At 55.1% G+C, this 25,629-nt stretch overlaps 1 protein-coding gene across 3 annotated transcripts in view; it reads right to left on the bottom strand.

The window, feature by feature from the left end:
* Nucleotides 1-8,327: 8,327 nt before the first annotated feature.
* SPSB1 (splA/ryanodine receptor domain and SOCS box containing 1) overlaps nucleotides 8,328-25,629 on the bottom strand; it is a 63,714-nt gene continuing 46,412 nt past the window's right edge. For all 3 annotated transcript variants that reach the window (XM_033115680.1, XM_033115678.1, XM_033115679.1), the window contains exons 2-3: nucleotides 17,415-18,257; nucleotides 8,328-10,226 (exon numbers count right to left, since the gene is read on the bottom strand). In XM_033115680.1, coding sequence (XP_032971571.1) covers nucleotides 10,099-10,226; nucleotides 17,415-18,108 — 822 coding nt within the window. In that variant the 5' untranslated portion in view covers nucleotides 18,109-18,257 and the 3' untranslated portion in view covers nucleotides 8,328-10,098. The remainder of the gene's footprint in view (nucleotides 10,227-17,414; nucleotides 18,258-25,629) is intronic.

Here is a 25,629-nt window from a genome sequence, read left to right as displayed (position 1 = left end):
TCCCACCTCCCATGTCTGTTGGTTTGTACCCCTTGCTCAGAAACTTGGTTTTCTGAATCTGAATCCCTGAGGTCCCCATGTGTCTGGCACAGACAAGGGTTCAAGACGACGTGTTTGCCAAATGGGATAATGGAGGCTGTGACACCCCTTTTCCTCACTCCCATGGGGCCTCCTGCAGGAAAAGGTTGCTTGTCTCCCTTAAAGGTGACTAGGTGGACCTCAAGGGCCTGTCCTCCAAGGGGCGTCTGGGCTGGTCTGCTGCCTCAGCTCACCCCCAGCTCATCCTTCCAGGAAGATGGGGGTGGAGGCTACTCAGAAGGGGTCTCCATCTTCCAGGGACGGCTGCAGGCTGCCCAAAGGGAAGCCGTGGGACCTGAGGGCGGGGCAGGCCTATCTAAGAGGCTTATCTTCCCCACTTTCCTGTAAATTGATATTATAATAATAAGACCTTGGGCATGTGTGGGCTTTGCAACTTTGCAGGGTGTTGGCCCATACCCAGGCCTCATTTGATCTTTGTGACACCACGAGCTTGGCCAGAAGGTATCATTATTCCCATTTTACAGAAGAGGAAATTGAGGCTTCCAGAGGCAGTGTCGTCAGTCACAGGATCGTTCTGAGTCCAAACCCCACCTCCCCTGTCACCTTGCCTGAGTCTCTTTGCACTTCTGCAGGTGGCTGCGGGCTTTGCCCTGCAGAGGGCCAGCCTGAGCGCTTCCTAAATTCCATCACCATTTCTGGTAACCAATCCGGGGGATCCTGGGAGAGGGCACCTCACTGTGCCCTTCCTCTTTCTGGTTCTCTGGAGGATTCAGAAGTAAAAAGGAGAGCGGGGGCTAGGAGCTGGGCGCACAGAGAAGTCTGGTTCCTTAGGGCTGCCAGAAAGGCAGGCTGGGGGGGGTCTACCCTTGCAGCCCAGGGAGGCAGGGCCCCCGGGTCCCAGCGTGCCACTGCCCCAGCCTCACAGCCCCCAGGCTCTCGAGGCGTCACATTCAAGGGACAGGCAAGCGCTTACGCCCTAGCAGAGGATGTTTTCCTACCCGGTGGACAAAACATTTCTGGCACTTTCAGGAGGGGACTGAACACTCTGTCCACTTTGGCGGCGCTCGGGATTCCTGGATGGACACAAGTGTGCTTTCACATGCAACAAGATTAATTACACAGCCTTCCTCCTCCTGGGCTCCCCACCAACCCCACCCCTCATCCCACCCCTTTCCCTGGTCACTCACTCGCTCCAGAGCAAACTTCTGAGAAATGATTCCAAGTGGCCTCAGGAAATGGACACTTGAGTCTTGTGCCTTTCCTTATAGGCCTCCTTGGTGGAGGAGGGGCTGAGAAACACCCCCTAACCCCGAGTCCTATGAACCCCAACCGTCTCATGTTGGGGACATCTCGGCTCGCTGGACATGGTTGGCTTCTGGCCTGACACGGTGGCCTTGATCCAAAGGTTGGTCCTACTGGTGCCTCCCTGGAAATTCCCCGGTTCACCGGGATTTCCAGAAGTTTGGGAAACTTCCAGAACCCCCTGGATGCACTGGTCTCAGCCCTGGTCCCCTGTAGCCTTCCATGTTCCATTTAAAGAGGCTGGCATCAGGTGGCCAAAGTAAAATGAGTGGGTCGGACCAGGATGGAAGAGCAGGAAAGCAAAAGAGAGGTCTGTGTCCACACCTGCTGGGGGACAACTCTGGCATGTAGGGCCTGCCCCAATGGGTGCTTCACTGCAAAACTCTTTGTGAGGTTTCAAGGCTTGTGGACCCTGCCTGTCCCTGAAGGTCCAGCACTCAGGACATCCCACAAACTTAGGGTGCCCACAAGATGCCCTGAAGTCAGGGCCACGCTGCCACCCTAAGAGAGCTGGATGCTTTGGAAATTGGACTCCCACCCTGGGTCCACTCAGGCAGAATCAGGCTGGGGCGGCCTGGGAGGGAGCGGCAACGATGCTGAGCAAAGGCCTCTGGACCGGTGCCAGGACCCTGAACCCGCCGGGGCGAGCTGAACTCCAGCAGGAGGCAGGCTGCTAACCAGTAAGCAAGTTGTAAAAACCCAACTCAGACACAACATCTGGCAGCTGCTTCAAATAGTTCTCTGTCTGAAGTTGGAGTTGCTCGCGGCCCTCCAGTAAATCAAACCATGTGCAAAGAGGAGCCCTGGGCCGACCTGAGGCACCCCGCTTGGCCGGGTCCCAGCCGCGCCTCCAGGCTCTCCTCCTCTTTAAATAGCCCGGGGTTCACATTCCATTTCCTTGTACGATCAGTTCAGAGTGGGCCTGGCTGGAAAAGCTGCAGGGAGGTGAGCGACCTCCCTCTGTCCCAAAGAAAGATGGAGGGAGACAGGCATTGAGACTCCATGGGGTCCTCGGCACTCGGACCTCACGCCGCTGGCTTAGCCTCTTTCTCATGACCCTGAGCAATGCCCGCACCTCCCCAGACCATGGGACCCACTCCCTGTAGCTGAGGGACATCCAGAGAGAGGGTCCATGTCCTCTGTCCACTGACAAGCTCCAAGTTCTGTCCACAGCCTGGCCTGAGCCTGGCCCTGTGGCTCCCACGCATAGCCTGGGTGCCCACAATAGTCACCAGTTTTATAGCAGATCTGCTTTCGGGGGCCTGGCCGTCAGAGGCCACGGCAGGAGGGAGGGGACAGCTCTGGACATCCTTGCCTTTTTGGAAGCACCCACGACAGGCCTGGCACTGGGATATTTCCCACCCTCGTTGTTTCATGAGTCCTCACGGTCATCTTGCCAGTGGGTTTTGTGATGGTCCCTGTTCGGAAGATGTGTGTGGAGGGTTGTGGGGACAGAGCCAGGAGTGCAGTTTCCAGGCTCTCAGCCTCACGTGGAAAGGTGCTGGCTCAGGTAGTAAATGGCCACCAACTGTGATTGGATGGCCATCAGCTGTGGCTAGTTGGCCGTCAGCTGTAACCAGTGAGTCATTGGCCACTAATATAACTGCCCTGGCTACGCTAGCAGAAAATGGGGGCTAGCAAGAAGAAGGTGGCTGAGCTAGCAAGAGCGGATTGCAGTTAGCAAGTGAGGTTGGTTGGCAGAGATAAGTGGACGGCGGGTTGAGGATCGTGTGGCTCCTGTTTCCTGTCTCCAGCCCAGCTGCCGGCGAGAATATAGTGGTATGACTCCCCTACCTATGGCTCCATGGGTGTTCCTTTTTGGCCTCACCATGTCCTGCGTTCTTACGTGGGGAGCAGGACCAGAGATCCTGCATGACACCCTGCATGACAAGGGTTGAGTGGTCGCCCTCAGAGAGATATGTCTATGTCCTAACCTCAAAACCTGGGAATGTGACCTTATTTGGGAAAGGGTCTTAGCAGATGCCACTGAGTTAACAATCTGGAGATGATTTCATCCTGGATAATCCAGCTGGGCCCTAATTCAATGACAATTGTCTTGCTCAGACAGACAGGGAGACAGAGGGGAGAAGGCCACTGGAGGTGGACGCAGAGGTTGGAGGGATGCGGCCACAAGCCAAGGAACCCCTGAAGCCACCAGGAGCAGGAAGTGGCAGGAAGGATTCTCTCTTTGAGCCTCTGGAGGGAGCACGGCTCTGTCCACACCTTGAGTTTGGACTTTTGGCTTCCGGAACTGTAAGAACACAAATGTGTGTTCTATTAAAGCTACCCAGTGTGTAGGCACTAGTTGCATCAGCCACGGGAAACTAATACAATGTGGAAAGTGAGGGTCGGAGAGTCTGGGCAAGACCATACAGCTCTTGGGAGCCCCGTGCTGTGCCGGGCTGATGACCAGGCTGACCTTTAGAAAACTGCCTTCGTTTCCATCCAGAAGGACAGAGGTTCCAAGGCCCAGGCAATTTCCCTACAAGATGCCTTCGAAGGAAAGGCTCGTTCTCCAACAAGGCGGCTTCTGGTTAGTCAGCTTCAGAGCGCAGACATGGGACTCCGGGTGCTCTGGGCGGGGCGTGAGGAATTAGCTTCTCCTGACCACTTACTGTGGGCCAGGCAGCGCTCACTTGCTCACAACAACCCGAAGAGGAAATATTCTTCCCATTTTACAAATGAGGAAACCGAGACATAGGGAAGCCATAGGGAGCAAAAAGCGAATTGGAAGTGAAAGAAGCCAGACATAAAGGGTTGCATAGTGTGACCCATCTATGGAAAATGTCCAGCATAGGCAAACCCACAGGGTCAGAAAGCGGATGAGTGGTTGCCAGGGGACAGGCAGGGGGGAGTGGGGAGTGACTGCTGATGGGTATGGGGTCTCTTTTGGGATGATGGAAATGTTCTGGAACTAGATAGAGGTGGTGTTTGTAGAACATCGTGAATGTGCTAAATGCCACTTGAAGTGTGCCCTTTAACATGGTGAGTTTGATGTTATGTGTTTCACCCCAATTTTTAAAAACACACAGTTGGAAAAGGGTGAGGGAGGAACGCCTTGTGCCAAGTACTCTGATGCACTCAGCCTTAAGCATATAGTGTCTCAGTGGGACCCCTGGGGAGGAAGGATTGCTCCCATTTCACAGATGGGAACAGCGAGGCTCCTGAGACTCCTTCTCGGAGTTACTGTCCTAGGCAGTGAGGAGGGGAGCTGGACGTGAAGCCGAGGCTGTCTTGGATCCAGCTCCCAGGCCCTTCTCCCAGCCACGCAGCCCCAACACAGGGACTAGCTGGAAGGTGAAAGGTCTTTGCTTTTTGGCTGACGTTTATTCTATAATATCTGGGGTCATTAGCAACTCCGACGGCAGCTTTGCTTAACAGAGGTCATTGGAAAGGAACTTCACAAATGCACTTCGGTTGAAAATCTTTCAAAAGGTGGGGCTCAGGGGTGCAGGTGGGAGGAAAAATGGAACGTCTGTGAGTAAACAGGGCAGACACGAGGAGAGAGACACAGTCCTGGGTGAGTGCTGAGGTCGTGGGAAATACCCGCAAGCAGCTCCCAAGTGAACGGTGCCTAGGCAGTGGCTCTGAGACCTGTGTGGTGTCTCCAAGTTTCTGGTTCAGCTTTCTAGGACTCATTTCCTTGGGGAAACCAAGGCTCAGGAGAAGTAGTTTCCCTACTTCCACTCCCATGTGCCCCCACTTTGTTCATTCCTCTAAGACAAGCATGTGGGTGCCGGGAAGATGCTGGCCTCGCAGCCCCAGCTCTCTGGGCCTTTGCACATGCTCTGAAACCCAGAGTAGGTAGAGCTGATTCCCACACCAGTGGTCTCCAAGCTTCTCTGGACAGTCCCCTGCAGGCCTCTGAAGGTGTCATGCAGGGTGTCATGTGGGGTCTCTGGTCCTGCTCCCCACATAAGAATGCAGGATACGGTGAGGCCAAAAAGGAACACCCGCGGAGCCATAGATTGGGCAGTCAGACCACTATATTCTCACTGGCAGCTAGGTAACACACACGAAGTAGGATCCACACGATCTGCAATCCACCGTCCACTTCTCTGCCTGGCAACCAACCAACCAATCAACACAGCCGCGGCAGTTATATCAGTGGCTAATGGCTAACGGGTAACAGCTGATGGCCATCTAATAAGCGAGCCAGCACCCTTCCACGTGAGGCCGAGAGCCTGGAAACTGCTCTCTGCGACTCTGTCCCCACAGAAGGAAATGGGGAACGGCAGGGGGTCTGCATGGGCACAACTCTGTATATAATTCTGGGACCCTCTCCCCAGGGACCCCTAAGGCAATGTGTCAGAATCAGCTATTGGTGTTTCACAATGCAGATTCCCCCCCACACACACACACACACTTACACTGCATCAACATTTCTGGGATTTTTCTTTGTCCCCAAGGGTCCCTGGTGATTCAGATGTAGGAGGTGGAGTTCAAGAGAAGGCCCCCAAACTAGGTCTCCATCCTCATGAGCCTTTATAAGATGCGTTCTTACGGATGGCCGTAAGGTCCACCTGCAGAAGAGTCAGAGAAGGGACAAATGAGGCCTTTGCTTTTTCTGCCTACAAAGTAGACTCAGAAGAGGCTGCAGCTGGGCCGGGTAGGAAGACAGACCCCGGGCAAGGTCAATGCCACCTTTCGTCTAGCCAGCTGCCCTCTACCTGGGCTTGTCCTCTGGGATCATTCCCTCTGCCCAGGAAAATCATCAGATTGGCGGCAGCAACAGCTGTTCTGCGGCCTGGGAAGGAAGGTTCCAGAGAAGTGTTAGCTCTCTTTAAAAAGAAAGAAAGGAAGAAAGAAAGATAGGAGAAAAGAAAAGATCAGAGCCCTGTGGAGGACACAGAGGTCTGAAGCTGGGATGGCATGTCACTGAGGACACCAGGAGAATGGTTAGGCCAGTCCCGCCCGCCAGCAGCTGAGCCCTGAGAAGCCCCGGGAGAGCTGTGAGTGGCTTCCTCTGGGCTAGCTCGGCCAGGACATCATTTGTTGATTCTAGAGCCCAGTCCCTAGCTCATGATTTCCTCCCTGGTTGCCATGGCCCCGTGCAGAAAACATAGCAAACGCCTGGCCCGGGGCAGCTCATTTATTTCAAATATTCCTTGCAGCTGGACTCCAACCACGCTTGGGTGTCTGGACTGGAGCATGAACTAATTGCTCTGTCTTCGGCCCCCTCCCCGGCTCCCCCGGCATACTTTATGGTTCAGTAAAGTCCACATTCCTCATCTCACCGAGGAGGAGCGGGAGGAAGGGCGGGAGAGAAGCCCGTGTGCAGGAGATGGATGGCTGGGTGGCGGAGGGAGGAGGAAGGGCTCTTCCCACCTATGGCCAAGCCCGAGAGCCTGCTACCTGCTCGAAGGCAGGGTATTAATTACAACCACATGGCCGGTCTGCAAGATGGTTTTATGAAGGCCGCTCCCTTCAACATGAAACCTCGCTCCCCCCGAAGTCTCCCGGCCGCACAAAGGCCCTTATTTTCCCTGTGCTTCCTGTACCCCTCCACCCTCACCGCCTGACCCCTCTCTACCCCCCACCCCGCCGCCCCTTCAAAGCAAGCCGGAGTTCCAACTGCAACCCAGACATGAACTCCAACCTAAAAATAATTTCAGACCACCCCTTTCCTCCAACCACGTCTGGGGAAGGCATCCAAGGGGTCCCTTTCCCTATGCCCACCTTGATCGCTGGAGACTGTACCCTGGAAGAAAGAACAGTTATCAGGAAGTTGGTTTAGGAATGTGTGGTACAGTCTCAAAGACCAATTCCAGTCCAGGCACTGCCATTTTCCAGAACAGAAAGAAGTGCGTGAGCTTTAAAAGCACTTGTCTGCATACTTCCTAGTAGGCTGGGCCCTATTCGAAAGCTTCATTTCAGCCTTGCTTCCCTCCTAGGAGATGGGCATGATCTCTGCCATTTGTGGAGGCTCCTCCAAGATCACACGGCTAGTGAGGGTCAGAGCCAACGTTTGAACCCAGGTCTGACTCAGGAGGCCATGTGCTTGTTGCTGGGCCAACCCACCAGCACAACGAAAGAATTTCCCTTTACCCAGCAACTTTTCGAAAGAGCTGACACAGTTGCCGTGGTCTTCAGACTCTCTTAGGCAAGGTCACTTGGGGAGTTTGAGAAAACAGCAAATTCCTGGGCCTGGCCCCAGAGATGTTGATTCAATCCGTCTCCCGCAGGGCCCCGAAACGTGCATTTTAACAAACACCTCCCCAGGGACGCAGGTGCAGGTGGTCTGAGGAAAGTGACAGAAAGCTCTGGGAGACAGGGACATGGGACGTTGGTCCCAGGAGTGTTGGGCCTTCAGACCAGGGCACTTTTCCCAGCACCACCAGATCCTGACATGCCTTTAAAATTAAAAATGCCCAGAGGGGACTGAATGCATTCTTGTTAATTCTTTGGAAACTAGTCATGACATGTGATCAGATCTAGTAAATTTCTTGACTGTTGTCTTTATCACTCACCAATCCTCTAAATAAGCCAGAATTTCCTGTCTTCTCTCCAGGGGGGTGGGGTGGGGTCCCTGCCTACAGCAGCTGGCAAAGACTCATCAGGTCACTGCCCTTAGCTCTGGGGACACAGGGTTGAATGAAGAACCAGCTCCTTCTGCCAAATGCCCAGAGCCTGGACTCCAAGACACCACAAGGGCTGACAGCCTGCTCCGAAAAGCCCACTGTCAACTCAAGCTTTAGAGCACACTGATGTGTGGAATCCTTTCTATTAGGTCATCGAGTCCCTTAGTCTGGGCTGCAGGCTCAGAGGATTTCTGAAAAGGGGTGGGGAGTTCTAGGATCACCCCTCCAGGATCCTCCTCCTCATCTGGGGCTCTGACTGGCATCCCACTCTCTGCCAAAGGGCGAGGGGGGATCACCTCATTATCTGGTGAAAACCGTGGGCGGTGGAGCTGGCTGGGAGGGGGGGGAACAACGCTTCTTTCCCTTCCCCCAAGGCACAAAGAGGGACTCAAAAGTGGCTTTGTATTTTAATAAACTTTCCTTTATTAGGTTATTGACTATTAGCGACCATCATAAAATAGAATGGGAGTTTCAAAACTGTACAGGCCACAGGGCTCTGGGCTGAGAGAAGGGCAGGGTTGAGGCCCCGGGGAACTGGGGGGTGGGAGGTGCAGAGAGATGACAGAGCCGGGCGATTCATCCAGCGTCTGCGGAAGGCGCTGGGTCAAGGCGGTAAGGCTGTGTACTTGAAACTCTCTCATCTCCTGTGCAACATTCATCAGAATATGACCCACCCAGAAAGAGGAGGGAGGAAAATCTTTCAAAGTCTTACAGGTAAGGTTTCCCCGCCTGAAAACAACAACAACAACAAAAAAACACCTCACAATAATAAGGTGGTACGTTACATTCCTCACCCAGCCTTGGCACCAATTTTGTGCTTTAAAAAATATACTCCATTGGAAGACTTTTTTTTTTTTAAAGGTACCCTACAGCAGCTGTTTAAAACATAATTCTTACGGACAAATATATATGCATATATATTAAACATTTTAAACAAATAAAGTCATCTATTGTACCTGTACAGAAATGAACTGAAATCAGACTCTAAGAAAGCGGACTTTAAGATAAAGAAATGGCAGATGTGGTGGCAGGGTGCAGGGGTCTGCTACGTGGGGGAGCTGTGGCAGGGAGGGATGTCCCTCTCCTGCTGGCTGCCCCGCCCCACCCCACCCCGCCCCTCTGGCTCTAGGGGGTTGCGATGAACTCAGCACTAGGCGGCCTGACTCCACTCTGGTCTTCCCCACCCTGCCCTGTCCTTGGTGTCTCAGGGGACGGAGACCCACTCATCCTCCCTTCTTCATTCGGTGGTCCTCAGAGCTTCTGTGGACGCACGTGGGAAATAATCTGCTAGGAAGGCAAAAGCAAAACCAAACCCACACCTAAAAACCCATGGAAGACTAAAGAAATAAAAGCACGTGCAAAGATGTACGAGGCCAAGTGTGACTACGTGGAGACATGGGAGCTTTCACAGCCATGGAGCCGTGACCCCCGGGACACTCATACTGCATGAGCTAATGTGCCCTGAGGGGCCCACTCAGGAACGCAGAGCAGAGCCCCCTGGAAACTGTAGGTCAAACAAAGACACCTGTGCCCAGGTGAGGACACACCACAGACACGACCCAGCGAGGACGACAGGTGAGGCACACACATGCCAGGGAGTGGCAGGTGGAATAAAAGCAACAGAACACTCCAGAGAGGTGACCAAAACAAGGTCCCTTTCTAAATGGAATAAATAAATGGCTTTTGTTATTGTTAAAAGAATAAATACAGGGGACGGGGGCACTGGCAGCCAGGACAGATGCTGGGTGCTCGTGTGCCTGCGGAAGGCCCAGTTCCGGTGTCTGCCTCGGTGTCCACGGTGTGTTTCTGACATCCTGAGCTGCGTCTCCGAGGCATGGCCTCTCATCTAAGCACCTCTTAGCACCCCTGGGATCTGCTCTCGGTGCCAGGGCCCCTCCCGGCAGGGTACCCATGCCACCCCGAGAACAGAGCTGATCAGAGCTCAGTGCCGGACTTCTGAGGAGTTTATTCTGTGTCTCTGTCCAGAGAGGGGCTGTGATGTGCCATGCGGGAAACTTCCACCAATGTCAGGAAGGGGAACAGCCAGGGAGTACAAAGAGGAGGGCAGGGCCTTCCTCTGGTGGCCCCGGACGCCCGTCCAAGGCACAGGGTGTGGCGGTGGCTCGGTGAACTGGCACCAGGTGGCTGTGTCGTGCTGGCGGTCCTGGGCAGAGCGTCACTGGTAGAGGAGGTACGCCTTGAGGGAGGCAGGCAGCGGCAGTGCGTGGATCTCACCCAGACGCTCCTTCCCCAGGGCCAGGCGCACGGACCGGCGGCACAGATCCATGAGTGGCAGGGGCTCGGCTGGGGAAACCAAGGAGACAGAGAGCGTTAGGTGAGCACCGCTCTGGAGAGTTCTACACCAAACAGCACTAACAACAGCAGCAATAGTATCATTAATATGAGTTTTACTATGCAGACGATAAATGAGTAATTTTACGTTTTAAATTAATTGTGACTAGCTAACACAGCAAAGCCACTCTGGGCCAGGCACCTTTGTGAGCCCTCTGCAAACACTAATTCGTTTAATGCTCACAATGGCTTATTAGGATTTCATCATCACAGGAAGGTACCGTGACCAGCATCCCATTTTACAGAGGAGGAAACTGAGGGACAGAGGGTCCAAATAACGCCTAGGGTTGCACTGCTGGGAGGAGAGGAAGCTAGAATTCCAACCCTGGCTGTCCCTACTCTTACTCACCGGTAAGAGCAACAGCCTTCAGCTCGTGTTCATCTGGGACACACAGCTCTCCTCAGCATGCACCCCGAAACAGACCGCACACAAACTTTCAGGAAGGGAATCATTTTGTGTTAACCCGACTGCCTGCAGGTACTGTTCTCATCTTTATTTTACAGCTGAAGGCACTGAGGTGCAGAGAGGACCTCACACGCCAGGTCTTAAGCTGGGATTCGAATCCAGACAGTCGGGGCCCAGCTCACGGCAGAGCTGACTCAGCACCTGGATTCGACAGGGGCTTCTAGCTGCAGCCTGCAAGGGCACCTGTGTCTGTGTGTCCCCGGATGGCTCGGGCCCTGTCTTCCTGCAAGGGAAGCTCTGTGCAGCTGGAAGTTCAGATAAACTCACAGCTCCAGAAGCAGTCTGAAAATCATTTCCCCCAAGGTCCCACGGCCCTGCTCACCCCGCCTCCCAGAGTGGACTTTTCCTCGCTCTCTTCCCTAAAACCAGGTCCAGGTGAGCACACCTGGAGCTACCTGGGGTCACCCCACAGTGCTCTGGACAGCTGACACGAACGGATCTGTGTCTGCACCCATGGTCTCCCCTCCGTTCTGGGGCTCTTTTGTGAGCAAAACCAAGGTCAGACCGAAACACGGAGAAAAACCCCAGCATTCCCCTTGAGACCCATTCCACCAATAAAAACTGGATTCAAGTTCTTTAATACCACTGTGTCTCAAAAATATTGAAAATCACATTAAAAACTCAATTATTGAAGACCAAATCCCATGGTTGAGGTTGTCGGGGGGGGAACGGGGAGTGACTGTAAGTGAACATGGGTTTGTTTTGAATCAATTGTGGTGGTGGTTGCACAAGTGTGGCTACATGGCACTGAGTCAGACCCTCTAAAGGGGTGATGGTAGGGCATGTGGATTGTACCTCCACACACCTGTGATTTTAAAAAAAAAGTAAATCTTAGGTTTGACAATGCATTTACTAAATTCCAGGCTTTAAAAGGCCACCAACTGCTCTTTATCTCCTGTGGGCCATGATAGGAGAAGGAATTGAAGCGGTAAATGTTTTTCACAGAAAGCTTTGAAACGGGGCCTTTCCTGGAGGCAGGAGCACGAAGGAAATGACCTTCTGTCCTTAAAGGTCAAAGGTTCCACAGGCTGCCGGTGAGTAGGGCCGGGTTTCTCCCCTCATGCTCACCCCATCTGCTCGCAAAGCCTTGGGTCTCCCTCGTCATAAAGCATGCTGCCCGGGCGGTCCCAGATCTGGCTTCTCACTTCCACCCTGCACAGCAGATCACTCCTCTGCCGGGGCCTCAGTTTCCCCATCTGTAAGATGAGGTGTTGGACCGGATGCTCCCCAAAGTCCCATCCAGCTGAGACCCTGAAGGCCAGAAAACTCTCTACTGAGGAGCGGCCCTTCTGTGGGATCGAGTTGGGAGAATTCAGTGGTACTTCCTCTCCTCCACTCGGGGCTCCCTTCCATCTCCCCCCAACCCCTCCTCCCTCAAGGATGTGTCTCACCCCACTGAGAGGCAGAGGGGCTTCCCCTGGTGGCTGAAGACACTTGAAAAAGCACTAAGAGCGACTGAATGCGGCTCGAGAGCCCTGCCAGACTGTGGAGTGACGGCTGAGGGGGGTTTCCATCATGCCCTCTTGGCTGAATGGGTTTCAGTTCAACTCACGAACATCCTCACGAAGAAACGTTTTTAAACAGCAGAGGCCTGCGGAAGCCGGGGTCCAGCTCCCTTATTTCATGTACTTATCACATGAAATAATATCACAGCCCCCGCAGCAGCCATGGCTTATGGAGCACCTGTCGTGTTCCTAGTGGGGACTGAGGCCCCCCCAACCTACAGATGGGGAAATGGGCTTGGGTGGAGGTGAGAGTCAGGGTCCAAGGTCTGAGAGCCAAGGGCTAGAAGGTGGGTACACACCCAGGCTCATCAAATTCTAGGGTCTGGCTCTTTCTCCATCAACGTGAAGAAGCAGCTCCCATTAGCCCTTTGCAGTTTACCCAAAGGGGCAGGAATCTACAGCTCCCTCTTCCACCCCTGCTGAAAGCATCTGTGGTGGGGGGGAGCTGCCTCTGCCTGAACATCTTTGGACCACACTGAATAACCCAGTTGGGAGGGTTCATGCAACCAGAAGGGAGTGTCCCTTGGACATGTGAGATCTTCCAAGATGGATTACAGGACTGGCAGCTGACGGCTGCAGGGAGGTGTTATGAGCCGAAAAGATGACCGGTCACCCAGGCATCCCACGTATGGGTCTATTCTCAGGGGCCTCAAGTACAGAAAAAGGTCATTCCCCCTGCGGATCCTGTAGGAGCCAAATGATGATGCACAGGCCATGCTCTGATTGCTTTGCCAAGGCTGGCCTGACCTGGAACGCGCCAGCCACAGACATGGATGTGGGCACTGTGCCATGGAAAACGTCTGACCCATGGGTTTTGGTTGGTCGCTAACAGGACCCTGAAGGTCTCCCCGACCTCAATACTTTGGACTGAGGGCTGCAGGCTCTGCACCCAGCTCCATCCACAAGGCTGGGTGTCCACTGAAATTCCGCTGAGGAAGTGCCCAGAGGAGGCACAGTTTATCCGATGACCCCTGGCTGCTGGCTCTGCCATCTCTGGGAAGCTGAGGCGCTCGCTCATTTACATAGTTTATATGAATGAGAGAGGGGGTGGCGCCCAGTGTGCAGAACAGAAATCAGGAAGTGAATCAGGCGCTATTTATGGGAGCAGAAGCTGAGGAACTGGTCGAGCCCATGTGCCAACGTCAGCGTTTAGAGGAGAAACGGTTACCTGGTGGCCTATTTGAACATGCACAGCCCCCAGCATCCCAGCCCGTGGCTCTCGAGGTTCTCGGAGAACTTGCAACACAACTCAGGTCCAGAGCCTGTGTCTAGTTCATGGGCTAAATGAATCAACTTCGGGTCTGTGAGGTCAAGGACCCATGTCTCACGCCCTGGATTCAGTGATGGCCCCACCCTTACCTTCACTGCTCCTGTGACTGGCCTCGTGCTCACTCCTGCCAGCAGCTGGCAGTGAACATGCTCCATTGAATGGATTCTAGCAAGGCATGGTGGGACAGCCCTCCCGGCCGGGGTACGTGCGTTTCCCTTTACGTTAAGCAGTTCTTACAAAAAGGAAGCAAAACGAAACAGCAGTCCCTTGTCTTTGCCAACCCGGGAAGGGCGCCTGACACCTGGCTGGGTACCTTGGTGCCCTGGCCCCCAACTCTGAGAGCCTGCTGTCACCATATGTCCAGCCTTTTGGGGGCACAGAGTCTAGAAACCCCCCCACCCCAACACACACACACGGCCTCTTTCCCCCAGAGCCCAGCTGGAAGAGAGGTGCAGGATGGGGCCACGGGGTGGGGCACACAGGAAGACACCAGGAGGAGGTCACCAAGCTGAAAGGCTCCCCATGAAAAGAGCTAAGCCTTTCCTGAACCCACAATCATGACAAACTGCGCCAACCTTTTCTCAGAGCCGTGAAAGAGAGAATGTGAACATTCCAAGCTGCAGGGGAAATGCTCCCTTAGTCGAGATGCCTGCTGCCAGCGGACAGTAAGGGGGCCCACGGGTCAGGGACTCTCCCCTGGGCAATGGCCCGTTTCCGGCTTGCAAATAGGCCTTTTCCTTCTGTGTCTCCAGGGATGGTGGCAGGCAGGCCTGGGCCCTGTCTCCCCACTGCAATGGCCACCTCCATCCCTTCACCCCAAGAAAGAGCAAGGCGACACAGCAACCCCTCTCGTTGCAGCCTCAGCCCCAGACGTCTGCAGCCCAGAGGAGGACTCAGAACAAGTGGTCTGTGGTCATAGCTGGCTGGACGGTGGGGGTGGTCACACAGGGACACACTGACAACCTGCCACCTTTGGCCCCAGCACAGGGCAGGAACTCTGTGGAGGAGGGTCTGCCTGGTGTGCAGGGGAAGGCGGGCCAGGAGAACCAAATGCCCACTGCAGCACCCAGGGAGGGCGCACAGGCCGGGGGACTTTAGCTGACCCGCTCTGTAAACAGCTGCTCCCTGCTGAGATCAGGGAGTGGAGGCTGGGGTGGGGAAGGAAGGTACAAATGACTCCCCAGACGTCTCCGAGAGCAGTCATGGATCACAACCACCTCCAAGACTGCGAAAGCAAAGCCCAGTTCAGGCCTGACACCAAGGAGATGTACCTAGCCAGACCTGGCCAGAGCTTCTGCCTGTCATGCCCTGCTTCCTGGGTGGACCCCAGACCAGGTCTCCCTGTGACATTCCTCCTTCCTCAGATGCCTTGGAAGATCAAGCAAACCCTCGTGGGCAGAGGACCTAGGCCCCCTTTGAACTCACCTGTAGGGGACCCCACCAGCTGAGCACTGGGCTGTTTCATCCTCCCCCCAAACAGTGCCGTGAGGAGGGGAAGATCTTGTGGGAATGCTGTCTCCACATCTGAAGGCGGGGGGGATAGTGTTCCCCTCCCAAATTCAGGACCACCTGGAACCTCAGAATGTGGCCCTATTGGAAATAGGGTCTTTGCAGATGTAATTAGTTAAGATGAGGTCACCCTGGAGTAGGGCAGCCCTGAATCCAATGGCTGGTGTCCTTATAAGAAGAGGAGAGACACAGAAAGCCAAGTGATGATGGAGGCAGAGAATGAGGGATGCATATACAAGCCAAGGATGGCTGGCAACCAGCAGAAGCCAGGAGGAGGCCTGGGACAGATTCTCCTTGGAGCCCTCAGAAGGAAACGACCCTGCCGACACCTTGACTTTGGACTTCCGGCCTCCAGCACTGTGGGAGAATACATTTCTGTTGTTTTGAGCCGCCCAGCTGGTGGTTATTTGTTCCAGCAGCCCCAGGAAACTAACACACCACCCTTCCTGCTTCTCTCTAAACCAGCTACTCTGTCAGACGTTTGACCCCACCCACCCAGATGACTGTCGTCAAGGTCACCAGTGATCACCTCATTGCCAAAGCTGATGGACGATTCTTAGCCATCAATGTACTCCACCTGGCATCGCTTTGTCCTTCTTGAAGTCCTTTCTTTGCTTGGTGTCCAGGACACCACTTTCCCCTCCAGCTCCATGGCCACTCTGCACCCAACCTCTAAACACTGATACGCCCCAGGTCTCAGCCTCAGTCCGCTGACCCCTCGCTCCATAGGTGGTCTCACCCAGGGGTCATGGCTCTAAACACCATCCAGCCGAGGGGGAGTCCCCCACTGACCACTGTCCCAGACCCTGTCTCCAGACTTGCAGAGCCATCTGGTATGTTGAGTGAGCATTTCAAATTTCACTTCCCCACCCTGGCCCTAGCCCGCATCACCTCTGCCCTAGACAGCTGGCATGGCTCCTCCCTGGTGGTCCCTCTTCCCCTACTGTCCATTTCTGTACAGCAGCCAGAACGACCCTTCCAGGACATGAGATGCTCTTAGCATAGAACCGAGATGTCAGGAAGCAGGCTGAGGGGGGAGGTCCTAACATATGGCACCTCAGCCCACTCTCCACCTGTGCAGCGGGCTCAGGACACTGTGCCACCCTCATGGGGTTTCCCATCTGGATCTTCCAAAGTCAATGCTGTGCAGAGCAGGGCCCACTCTTGTCTGACCAGGACTGGGGAAGGCGAGAAGCAACGTCTGGAATATGAGTCTGGTGGGGAGAGAGGGGAGTCTTCATCACTGACCAAGAATGTCCGAGGTGGGCGCAGGCCACGGGTGTTTCCAGCCTCCACCCAGGGTCCACTCACAGCAATTCTCAACAACCCACTCCCATGCGCATTCCCCGCTCCCCTCGAACCCGAAGGTTTGGAGACTGCAAGGTCCGAGTAAGCATCTGTGCTCCTGACCCCTGGCAGGGCTGACCCCCCGTCTGAACTTTGGGGGCAGGGGGTTAGATCTTGGGGTGCCAGGTCAAACCTGCCCCACAAAGATGGTTAGCATATGGGTGGACAAAGCTTTCTGGCCCACCACTTTCTCATGGTGGAACGTGCAGATGGTAGAAAGGACCCAGGAAAGAGTGAGGGTCAAGCAGGGGGTGGCCAGTCCCAGACCCCCAGGACCTCCTGCCACCATGGGCTCACAGCCAGGCAGCCACAAAGCCCTCCACCTCCCAAACCAGGACAGTGCCATCACATAGGTTATTTTCACATATGGTCTGAGAAAGGCCACTCGTTTTCACAAAGGGACGGTGGAAACTGCTGCTGACTCAGCCTATTTATAACCCACGTTCTCTCCAAAGGTCTCCTGACATCACGACTGATCAAGCCCCTCTTGGGAAACTGTGCCCCAAAGGAGCCCATTCAGAAGCCTCCAGCGCCAAGAGAGAAAAGCCCTGAACTGGTCTAATGAGTGAGAGAGACCATTGGCTTTCAATTATGTGAGAGGAACTAGTACCCACAAGGCGGCAAACCCCAGCTCAATAATACGCTGGCTACGATGCTAGACTTTGGGCAACTGCAGATCAAAAGTAAAGGCAGGTCAACCAGAAACAAACCACATCTATCAAAGGCCATCCAACCATTCATTCATTCATTCATTCATTCACTCACCCCCCGCCCCCCAAACCACCCACCCATCTATCCATCCATCCACTGGTTCATTCACCCATGAGGTGCTGCCAGGTAACCTGGCAGACTCCAGCTAGAATTCTTCCCTTAACCAGAGGCAGGCAAGCATTGCCTCTGAGGATCTGAATACACTGGGGCGTCCACTCAAAGACATTTTAATTCCAATGGCTGGGTAAGCCTCTGGCCAGGCTCAGCCAGGACCCCAGGGACACAGGGAGTCTGGGGACAGTGCCACGTCGGACAGCGCAGAGGACACTTACGGTCGAGTCCGTTCAAGTAGCGCATGCGGATCTCACAGTGGCCCCAGACAGCACTCACGACAGGATACAGCTTTTTGCCCTTGAGTCCCCGAAAAGCCACTCCCATGTACTGTCCATCCACAATGAAGCTCAGGGTCCCGTCGTCCATGTCCAGGGCCACCAGGAAGGAGTCGGGGACAATGAACGTCTCGTCCGGCTCCAGAAAGGCCGGATACGTTTTGCTTGGTTGGTTTTTGCCATCGTGGTAGAGCCGGTTACGCCCCAAGTCCCAGCCCCAGGACTCATGGTTATTCCCCACGAGGGTCGTGTACCCGACGGAATGCAGGGGGGCGTCGGCTGTCGCCACCCCCACCACGGCATGCGTGCCCCGCTGTCTCATGGCCCACGTGATCTGCCACACGTGCAGCCCCCGCGTGTATCCAATTTTGCCCCTGATGGCGTCCGTGCTCTGGGCCACCGGATGCCGGTGAAAGATCAGCTTGTCATCCTCCTTCACGAAGACGTTGAGCGAGCGGTCATTGTTGTTCCACGAGTGGAGCAGCTGGACGTCGTAGGACACAGGGGGCATGTCCAGCAGCAGGTCCAGGCGGGTGGGCTTGCAGTAGTCCAGGCCCTGCAGCTCCTGCTTCAAGGGCCGGTACGTGGGGTCCCTCATGTCTACAGTTTTGATCCCTCCGGTGACCTTCTGACCCATGTTCGCCTTCCGTTTCACCTTGGCACCAACTCCCGAGGCAAACTCATCAATCGCAGGGCCGCTTCTCCAGTTTGCCGCTCAGGCCCAGACAGAACTCTGAAGGAAGGCAGCTAGGCGACCTCTGCAAGTGGTGGAGTGGGCAGTACTGCCTAATGGATGGAAAGAAAAACAGGAAGCTGGGTGAGCAGGGGTGCAGGGAGAAGGGGAGACAGTTAGGAGCACAGGGTGCGCAGAAACAGGCTGACCACAGACACGACCCTGCCGCCTGGCTTCTGGGCTCCCATCGCACCTGACACGGGGCAGGCCAGAGCCTTGGCACAGAAGGAAACCCGGCTCTGTCCTCGTGGCTATGTTGTCACAAAGGAAACAGACCACCCACCCGGCACACCACGTGGAGAGGTGGGCTTGGGGGCCGGCGTTATGCTTCACTCTGTTGGGTGTCCCAAATACCTAATTGCGGTTCCTCAGGGCAGAAGGCCGAGTTGGCACAGATCTTGAAATCAGCCCATGCAGTGGGTACCTTTCTTGGTCAAAGCAAGAGGGGGCTTACTTCCCATGCCTGCTGCTTGGAAAGAAGGGGATGCCCCGACAGGCAGCAGAAGCTGTCTGAGATGCCCACTCCAGCTCCCCCTCTCCTCTGTTCCAGATAGGCCACCTCTGGTTCACGCCAGGGAAGGGAACCCGGGGTAGACAGCAGGCTGAACTTGAGGTCTGCAAGTGCGCTTGGTCGGAAGGCCTCAGGGGCTCCTGGCTCTGGTCCCTGAGACGGACGGCAGCAAGCTCCCGAGCACGTCCCTTGTCCCACACCTGCCTGGACTGGCATAGCCATCGACGTTCTTCTCAAGGCCCCTGGTCTGGACTCGGGTCAGGTGGACACAGAGACTCCCACCCCCCCACACCACCCCCAGGTAGTTCTGGACCAACAGTTGGACGACCACCACTTTTTCCTTTAACCAGAAGCCAACATTTGGCTCCTCGAGTTCCAGCAGCCCATCTAGGGAGGAAGTCCGACTCCAAGACACCTCATTCCTACTCTGGCTTCACCATCTCTTGGCTCCTTTAAGGGAGGACAAGGCCATGGGGTTGGAGAGGTCTCACTGCATCTGTAACCTGACCTCCATCGGCAGAGCCAAGAGGGTTATATCCCAGGAGGAAGGGGCTGAAATATGGGGCTGACAGGATTTTCACCACCCCTGCCATTCCTGTCCTCGGGGCCCACCGTGGACAGGGGAAAAGAACAGGCCGTTTTGGTTTCCTGAGCCTCACTCCTCAGCCCACAGAGGGGACTCCTGGCTGCCCGGTGTGGGGGACGGGGTCCTAGGACCAACCAGACAAGGGGGAAGGCAGGCTACTGGCTAAACAAACATAACTAAATGAGTCTGCAGGGGGTTCTGGATGAGAGGCCATTGGTGTCTGGCTGCTGGGAAAAGCATCACCGGGTCACTTGTTCTAAGGAGACAAAGAGAATACAAAGGCGCCTGGGGTGGGGGCTGCAGGGTCCCCCTCTGCAATTGGCATATTGCTTTCCCACATGGAAGCAAAGACAGGGCACCTGCTGGGAGATGAGGGCAGTGCCTGGCTGCAGGGAAATCTGGGAACCTGGGACCACTGTCCTCCCTGGGGGGAGCCCCGGGGCCAGCAGGGCCAGGAAGGGGGTGGAATGTGCAGTGGGGCTGCGTCCCTCAGGTCTTCTAACTGGCCTGCAGCTGCCTCCTTCTCCTAGGAAGAGACCCCATGAGACGCTATCTTTAGGCCTCCTGGAGGCTGGCTCTGGGCAGAACGAATGTTTTCATGGGGGGACACTTGGCCTCGGATCCCCTTATCTCAGTGGGCAGGTCATGCTTCTCGCCTCCCCTTTCTGGTGTGGAATGGAGGCTCCCTCACTCTCTGAGGCAGTCATTTCTTCAAAGACAGGCTAGGACCCCTTGTGTCAAATGTTTGCAAAGCCGGAACAGAGCTGAAGTATCCCTCTGCAAGAAGGGACTGCTCTGGGTCAGGAAAGTTCTGGGGATATCGTGACCCCACATCCTGGATTGCCCAGGACAATCCCAAATTCAAGCTTTCAGTCCCATCGACGCCTGAAAGCCACGAACGCATCCAGGACTCCCCCATGGCCATGCTGAGGGGGCACCCCATGATTTTGGTGGCTGCTTGCCAGGCCATGTGAGGGCAGGGAGAGCCTGAGTGTCGGTGTGAAAACGTAGTCCTGATAATGGCAGAGACTGGCCAGCCTGGCTGCAGCCTTCCCTGAACCCCCTCTTTCCCGCCTCCCCAACCTCCATTTGAGCATATTTCTGAGCTGGGGGAAGGCTGGTCCGAGGCGGTTCTCAGAGTCAGAAGCATTTATACCCATCTCTGTCTGGACACCTCCTTCTGGCTGGTGCCCAGAGACCACGCTGTACAAGCCCCAGTGGGGACACAGGTCAGCTCTCTGGGAGGACGAGGAGAAAATTAACTTCCTAAGAGAGTTCATTTTACTGCTTCTTGGAACAAAGCTGCCACTGCCCTTTTGTTGGCTCTACTGTCAGAGCAAGAAGGACTCTCTCCCGGAATCTCAAGGCATGGAAGACCCCACCCACCCCCACTGGACCCATGGCAACAGGTGAGAAAAGTGAGGAGGAGGCGGGGCAGGGGTGGAGAGCTGGGCAGGAGGACTGTGGGAAGGGAAGGCGGTGGGGAGAAGTCCTCCCAACACAGTAACTGAAAATACTTGGAGAGAAATGGGTACATGGAGAAGGACCGTAACGGAGGGTGGGAGGGAGGGAGGAGAGGACAAGTCCAAGGTGGAGCAAGGGGAAGGGGCGATGGGGTGGGCGTGAGAAATGGAGAGAGGGAGGGAGCTCTCAGGCCAGCAAACCTGGGCCTGGACACATACAACTCCTACTTGAGCTAGACCGGGCATCCCCAGGCTTTTTCCATAAAGGGCCAGACAGTAAATGTTTTACACTCTGTGGACTGGCCCGTGTCCGTGCACCTAATCCGCTCTGCCTTGTAGCTCAAAAGCAGCCACATGCCGTGCATAAATAAATGAGCAGGGTTGAGTTCCAATAAAACTTTACTGACAAGAACAGGCAGGTCTATAGCCGACCAACCCCTGAGTTAGACTAAGGGCCCTCCCTGCACTTCATCTCTGCTGAAGATGGAATGCTGTGATGGCTGCAGTAGGAAGGCATGTGACAGATGTGGGAAGGGCTGTCTCATGGCAGCAAGGTCAGTCCAGCCTCGGAACGGGTGATCACAAAAGAGCGTAACCTCACAGGGGTGGGCCATCTGTCCAGACCAGCTCCACAAGCTCTTCCCGTTCTGAGACTCCACGGCCTCCGAGTCCGGGTGCCAAGCAAGTCCACGTAAATGGCCCTTGTGCTAAGCTCCTACCCTACTGGGCCCCCATGTTGGGAACACCTGAGAGGGAGGGCCCCTTCTGGCACCTGGACCACATGACCTTGAGTGGAGGGAGGGCAGGTAAAGGTGCCTGCAGCATCACAGGGTGACTTCTACACAAGGGCACCCCAGGTCCTAACCAGGGGACATGGGCTACCTACTCTGCTATTCCGGGGCCACCCTGCCATCTAAATCACCTCCTAGGTGGTCAGTTGCCATGGCAACCCTAGGGCCTCTCCTGACTCACCTGTCACCTTCTGGTCTCCACCCTGTGTCAAGGCCATGGTTAAAGCCAACACTTCCTTCTTGTCACCTTCCTGCTGTCCACACCTAGCCACCTCCCTGCTGTGCAGGGTCACTGAAACTATCCAGCTGCCCCCCTCCTTCCCTCTATTTTTGAATGTGATCAGCCCTTCTACGTAGTACCCAGGAGTCCCACTAGCCCCGTCTTGGGGACTGCTGCCGGGCAGGGCACTTCCTCTGGGCTCATCTCCATCCTGCTCTCGTCAGCCAGCCCTGCTCTTGGGGCTTCCAATCCGGAGGGTGGGGGGAAACCCGTGCACCAAAATGCTGGCCCTCCCTAGGACCGGCCCTTAGCTTTCCAAGCTTCTGTTTGTTCCTCTAGAAGATGGGTGTCCCGCATGTACCTGAGACTGAACCCAGACAGTGTTCCCGAGAGGACCCGGTCAACCGGCATTTTCACTTTTGTTTTTGCTTTTATTTTCTAGACCGTGCTCCATACACTGAACAAAGATCACTGTTAGCTGTCTTCCTGGTCACTGCACCTGGTCCTACAGATGGACGTTGTCTTTGGGCCAAAATCCACGTGCTTCGACAGTCGAGCTAGAACAGATCAAGTTTAAGGTCCCTTCTAAGCCAGGGGTTGGCAAACTTGCCCTGTAAGGGGTCAGACAGTAACTATTCTAGGCTTTCCAGACAACATGTAAACAAATAGACGTGGCTATGTTCCAATAAAACTTTATTTACAAAAACAGTGGGCCAGATTTGCTCTAGGAGCCATAGTTTGCTGACCCCTGTTCTAAAACCATGCAAAACTGCTGACACTATCGCCAAAACACCTGGACATGGAGCCAGGAGGCAGGTTGCATCACCCAAGGGAGACGACTGACAGAGATACTGGTTTGGTCTATGCTTCTCCTATTAACACTGAGCCAAGGAGGGTGTCCCCAGTGGGCACCACACCTCAGGTACAAAATGAGAGAAGCAGTACAGGCCCTGGCTCTGGGACCAGGCTCCTTTCCAGCTATTCTGAGAGGCAAATGCAGATGCCCAGGCCTCGCAGGGCCCAGAGCTACCACAAGAGTGTCAGGGCATGGGATGGCTCAGCAAGGTCTTGGTGAGTCTCCACCAGGTCAGAGGACCCAGCCCTTGTCCCCACGAGAAGAAGCAAAGCCACAGAGGGTGTGAAGGGTGTGTCCTAGTATTGCCCTGCAGGGCTGGAACAGAGCTAGTGACCGTTGGTGACAGAGCTGTCCTGCTGCTGCCACCACTACCCACCAGCCACACGTAGCGAGGCGCACACACACACACACACACACACACACACACACACACACACACGTGCACACACCCTCTGGCACCGGCAGCTGCGGCATCCAGGCTACTGAGCGGGACAGAGCGTGCACGTCCAGACAGTGCCCTGGCTGACGGCTGCCGTCATTCCCTCGGTGGAGTTCTCATTCCCAAAAAGCACATTTGCACTTTAGCATGGTGTCCCCAAGACTGTATCCGCCCGTCCCTCCTCATGGCTGTCTCAAGTCAACCGTCCAGACAGACAAATTCCTGCTTTGTACCCTTCCTGCCCCACCCACCTCTGATCACCCAAATAACATATGGTTCCCACTGTCCTCAGTCTTTGGGGCTGCAGGGCAGGTTGTCGCAAACAGGGTTCCAGCACCTTGTCCTTGCCCAAGACCAATGTCGCGCCTGGAGAAGGGGTGAGAGGGAGAAGGCCAGCGGGAGCAGGGCCCAGGGCTCCCGGGATGGGGGCAGGGGATTCACATACTCGGAGGGTGGGGTGCTACCCTCGTCAACATGCTCAAATGCATCAGGATGAGAATTTCAGCCAGGAGTAAGAACACATGTGTACATATGAATATGTACGTGCACACTCCCCCCACACACATGTGCTTAATATGTTCAAAGGAGCTCTGACTGCAGGACTATTCTTCTGACGGGAGATGGCCGTTGTTCTGGGTCGGGAGCTCCTAGCACCATTTTTCTACAGGTAAAATCAGATTAAAAAGAGTCAAAGGAAATAAATAGCCGTCAAAGGGTAGGTTGGGAAGCAGACATGAGAAAGGACATTCTGTACACGAGAAATGACATTCTGTACATGAGAAAGGACATTCTGTACACAACCGCCCGAGCATGTGAATCACAACAGAACTGCATATTAGTTGGGGTCTAGGTTCTAGAACCTGTGTCAGAGCCAGTGTGTGCGGTGAAAGGCACCCCGAAATCGCCACGTGGACAGCCTCCTCCCCTCAAATGGCAGGCAAACCGCCACCACCACATGACCATACTACCGCTCCCTGTCCCAGGTCGATGAGCAGTTGTGGTGGGGACACTGAGACTGAGTGTGCTTCTAAGGCCTCACTCTTCACGCTCCACTTCCTGCTGTTCCTCTGCTCACAGCTCGGCCAGGTCCCTCCTCCCACTCACACCCTGTCCCCGCCTGGCAAAGCACTGGCCCCAGCACGCCAAGGGGACAAAGAGAAGAGGACCTGACCCCAATATCAAAGCCAAACACATGGTTGCGTATCCCGTCTCATGCACTACAGGGCTGGGTTGGGTGGTGGAGAGAATCACACAGTGGACAGGAGGCAGGAATCACAGCCACACGCAGGGACACTTGTGCCGCTCACTGGCCCTGTACACTGACTCATCTTACCTTGAAGACGGACACAGAAGGACATGAGTGTGTGCACAGGTGTACACACACACACACACACACACACACACACACACACACACACCAGAAGCTTGGCAAGTCTTAGCGATTTTGCATTTACTTACAGTAGAGTAGATGAGATCGAAAGCCCCAGGACAGAGGGGAACGGACGTCCGCTATCAGGCCAGATTCCATTAAGCCCCATGGTTGGACCCCTTTCATCCTACTGAGATGACCATCACACTAATGCCACACACACCACCTCGCAGCACATGGTTCACTGCAAAAGGGGATGCCTCTCGGACCCTCTACTGGCAAAGCCTCCCACCCGGCGTCCCTGCACCCACCAGAACCGCCTATCTGTGTGGCATTCCAGGTGGGCCCTGGGGCTCTAAGTGGACGAGCATCCCAAAGCCTCCTCCTCCTCCCACTGCTGACGGAGATAGAGAACGAAGGTGGTCTCAGCCCGGAGCCCGGAGATCAATGCTTCCATCGCAAAGGTCTGCTTCAAGAGGGTTTGCTGGGGTCATAGCTCTTCGTAGGAGGGAAGAGCAGAACCTCACAAACCAACTTCCCTCTAGTTTCTCAGGTTCCTCCAGTGGGCTCCTCTGCACCCTCAGGTAAAGAGGCAGCCAGGTGCAGAATGGGGAGATGCACAGGGACGGAAGCCCAGAACTGGACGCTGATCCCTAGACGGTGGGTGGCGTCAGAGCATCCCCGAGCTCACTGCGTGGGGGTCCGAGACCTGGACCAGGTCTTTAATGATCTCAGGGGGCGATTCTCTCTGAATGGGGAGGGCATGGGCACACCCCTAGCCGTGTCTTCGGGGCACATGTGGGTGGAGAATGCCTGCTGGATACACCCACTCTTTTCACCGACACAAGGCACGGAGCAAAGTGATGCTGGCACAGCACAATCAGGGAGAGGGGACAAGCGACGTGGGATGCGTAGGGTTAAAAAGGGCTGAGAGAAATGAGAGGATTGGGGAGAAGGCCACTCCTGTACAGGTGTGGATGTGCGTCCGAGACCCACACACAGACTCCCAAACTGGGACACGCTTCTCAGTGTGCAGGTGCCATCCAGGTGTAACACACCCAGCGACTGCCCACCGGCCGTTCTTCCGGGGTCTAGGAAACCCTATAGCCTTGCACAGGGACACGTGGACAAAGACACTCCCTGAACCATAAACTCCAGCCAGAGAAGGCAGTCACTCAGATGTACTGACT

This window comes from Rhinolophus ferrumequinum, chromosome 9 (genome assembly GCF_004115265.2).
Source record: "Rhinolophus ferrumequinum isolate MPI-CBG mRhiFer1 chromosome 9, mRhiFer1_v1.p, whole genome shotgun sequence".
Classification (NCBI taxonomy): Eukaryota; Metazoa; Chordata; class Mammalia; order Chiroptera; family Rhinolophidae; genus Rhinolophus; species Rhinolophus ferrumequinum.
The sequence above is the reverse complement of the archived record's forward strand: the minus strand, read 5'-3'. Positions and strand labels throughout refer to the sequence as shown.